Genomic DNA, 3,814 nt, shown 5'->3' with positions numbered 1-3,814 from the left:
AAAACACGTATGTCGCCTTAACTGGGTGTTAAGATGAGGACATAATCCTTACTATGTCCGAGAGTAAAATACCCCACATATTTTACTTTATCTGTCTATGATGCCAGATGTGAGTTCTGATGAATTTAGTGAATGAGTAGATACGTGAACTCAAGTTAGACATTGGGTATGTCTGAACTATCATCTGTACGGTATTGAAAGGTGTAGACATACGCTCCATGGGAAAGGAGTTGATACCGTAATACGTATTTCATACTACGTATGCATGAGACGACCAATAAGAGTGGCAAAAGTTTGATCTCAACTTTTTTTATGCCGTGTGAGACTCTTGAGGAAAAGAGTTCCTCAATTTTTAGTCCCCTCATGACTCTTACTTATTCTCAAGATTTCTATTTAGTGTTTGCTATCTTAGGATGTTGCCAATGGTCATGAGTTTGATTCGATCTAATGGGGCATTTCTAGAAAAGCAAGCTGAACTGAAATTGAGAGTTTGAAGGAAAGAGGAAGATTGATTTTGGAGAATCACATTGTAGTTTTGTATTCACCGGTTAACCAATTATGATTGTCTTTGGGATAATCATAATTGTGAATACAATAAATATATCATTGTTTAAAAGAGATCAAGAGAGATATAAATGTGATCGATCGATCTAGGGTACTGCATACTAAATCTACTCGAAGTGTGATGCCCATTATGAGCTGCTATGTATTCCTAACAGATGTATGGCAACGAGCTCTCAAAGTATGCTGGTCGCACGGATTATTCACCGGTATGAATGTTGAAGAGAGGAAAAGAGGATTATGTTCGGCCCACCATGTTAAGAGAAAGTCTATGATGGATTTTTCTCTGATGAGGCTGAGTAGGGCCTGTCCGCCCATGTTGGTTTTGTACCACCATGTGCGAGTGGGAGATGATGGATTTATGAGATGGGCCTGAGTTGGCCCGTCCGCCCAAGTTGGGCCCAAAAAGCCCGGCCCACGGGAATAGGGCTCGTGGATGGGGGAAGGTATAAAAGGGAGGAGAGAGAGAGAGAGAGATAAGCACCCTTTGGCACAATCAACGTACGCTTCTCTCCCGCGCGTTTTCTCTCCCGAAGAACAGTAGGCATACGGCTTCCAATTTCTTCCCTTCAAGGCTTCATCGACCGGATTCTCTTCCTCCATTGACGACGGTGTTTAATCTGTGGCTAACAAGGTACGCTCGACTCCGTGGTGTGCTTTACGATCGGTGATACGTGTTATTCCCGGGCTTCGTCTTCCGCATTGATTTAGGGGTTCGATTCGGTGTCGAATCCGGTTTTCAGGGATCAGTAATCCCCAACACATGCCTCACCTCATCAAACTAGTAGCATAAATTCGCCATCCACATTGTCTCAGCTCATTCACTCTCAAACAAGAACCAACCCAAGAGAAGGAAGCTGTTGAACAATGGCAGAGAAGGAAGGAGCCATCGTGAAGAAGGGCCATGAGGAGGGGCTCAAAATGGCAATCTCTCTCCTACAGAAATTTGAACTCCCTCAGGGGCTCCTCCCACTGGCCAATGTGGTGGAGGTTGGGTTTGTGGAGAGCACCGGATACATGTGGATTGTTCAGCAAAAGAAGGTTGAGCATCAGTTCAAGATGATAAGCAAGCTGGTGAGCTACGACACCGAGGTCAAGGGCTACGTCGAGAAGGGCAGGATCAAGAAGCTCAAGGGTGTGAAGGCCAAGGAGCTCATGCTGTGGCCGCCCGTGTCAGAGATCACTGCTGACTCGCCGGCCAGGAAGATCCACTTCAAGAGCCTCGCCGGGATTACCAAGAGCTTCCCTGTCGAGGCATTTGCCGCTGGCCAGTGAATCAAAGTGTCGGTAATCTGGAAGTCAATGTTTATGGCCATTTTGTTGGGCAAAAACATTTAGAAGCCTCTCATTATTGGGTCTAATTCATGGAGGGTTCTTTGGTTTCCTTTTTCTTTCTTTTTAGTTACCTTCCCTAAGAATGATAATTACTTGAGAGTCAAGAATAAAAAGAACAAAGGTACCTATTTTGATCTCGTCTTTTTTTATTGTTTTAACGAGGATTTTGGCATTATCATAATGAAGATGTTTTCGGTTCAATGCTTTGTAGCGTCTCGTTGAAATATAAAATTTCAGAAAGGGGTGCCCTAGATTTATACTGCTGAGAGCTTGGTCAACAACAAAATAATATAATTTTAAACTGCAAACTAAACATTACAAAAAAAAGAGTCCCAATTTAGGTTAAAAGTTCAAGAGAAGTTTTATAACCAACGACATAATGAAGTATAACAAAAAAAATTAACCCACCGACATGTTTGTGAGATATGGACATTGGGTTTGCAACTTTCAGCCAGTACTTTTTCGGTGTTACTGTAATTAAAATGTGTCTGCTTAGATGATCTATTGTTCTGCTGTGGAAGAATTAATTTGGCTAACTTTCTAATTGTTTTTAGTTACTTTCAATTGAGTTTTGATTCACTGGCAGGATCAATGCTCACAAACATGCTCACCTTATCTTGCCCGACGTTGCCAATGGTGTGATTATCGGATTAGCGCTTGACAATGTCCGATAATTATTGTTAAGAACCAGACTTTGTCTATATCCGATTAGATTCAGATTTACGAATAAAATATCAAAATCCGTCTTTAATATCTCATTAGTAGAGAGGAGAAGAAGGCACTCTGTATTTGTACAGAGCAGGTACTATTGGATATGTGGGAAAAATCTGAGTACGTTAATTCCATGTAATGTTTGAATTCGTCATCTGAATTATTTGTTTAAATTGCCATTGGATTAATTTTATGAGTCCTATATAATAGAATGAATATTCTATGGAGTCATTGTTCAATCTAAATATCAATTAAAGATCAAGAAGAATCTACCCAGAAATAGAAGTAATACGAAGGAAGAACCGAAGTAAGCATTTTTACGGAAATATGCGGTGGGCTTGAACCTTTTTGCTGGTCAAATGCCTCATTCACTTTATTTTTAATCATCGAGTGCATTGCCAAAACAACATTATTTGAAAATTCGATAATTATTATTGTTATTGTAATTACTACAATTTCAGTTGTTATTATAAGTGTTCTGCACAAGCACTTATAATCTCATCATGCGCTAAGATCTTCTTATTTATTCAACACGTGTTATAAGATCAACAATGTTTATGAAAGAAAAGTCAAATTTGACATATAATATAAATCACATTTAAATAATCGATTTACTAGTGTAAAAATTATTTTAGGCAATGATTTAAATGCTTGTGAGGCTTTCTTTGAATACTCGAGGAACCAATCACCCTCAGCGACACAACTATCCAATTTCAAATTTATCCAATTCCCACAAACGAGAGGGGCTGCGCCAAGGAGGCGGCGGCGGCGACAACACTCAGGATGCAATAATGCTCGAAGGCGATGGGGTGGCACGGCAGCCGATGTCAACAACAAAGGTTGGGAGGTGGAGATTGGGGTTTAATTAGGGGTGAACCCTAGACGAACCCAACTCAATCGGTTTTCGTCTAGTTCTTAGGAATGCTGGATCGGTCATTTCTCATGAAATTATACCGTGTAGGTTAGTTCTCAATCTTAGAAATGTCAGATTGGTTTAACCTGAACCAACCTTGTATATTTATATAGAATATATCTAATATATTTTATATTTATTCTAAATTCTAGCGCCTCTTTCTCTATTTTCTTTGTAAATTTGTTTGTCGTGTGAATTAGAAAGTAGAAAGAAACCCAACTTTAATTCGACAAAGAAAAAGAAACTCTCTTCACTTGCCTCAATCTCACTTGCTCATCTTGCTCACCACTCATC

The 3,814-nt window shown here is 39.9% G+C and overlaps 1 protein-coding gene across 1 annotated transcript; it reads left to right on the top strand.

Annotated features, from left to right (window-relative positions):
• Positions 1-1,428: 1,428 nt before the first annotated feature.
• Positions 1,429-1,836, top strand: LOC104457155. The gene has a single exon (XM_010072105.2). The coding sequence runs from the start codon at positions 1,429-1,431 to the stop codon at positions 1,834-1,836; it is 408 nt and encodes a 135-aa protein (XP_010070407.2).
• The last annotated feature ends 1,978 nt before the right edge of the window (positions 1,837-3,814 follow it).

This window comes from Eucalyptus grandis, chromosome 1, assembly GCF_016545825.1.
Source record: "Eucalyptus grandis isolate ANBG69807.140 chromosome 1, ASM1654582v1, whole genome shotgun sequence".
Taxonomy (NCBI): domain Eukaryota; kingdom Viridiplantae; phylum Streptophyta; class Magnoliopsida; order Myrtales; family Myrtaceae; genus Eucalyptus; species Eucalyptus grandis.
The sequence above is the reverse complement of the archived record's forward strand: the minus strand, read 5'-3'. Positions and strand labels throughout refer to the sequence as shown.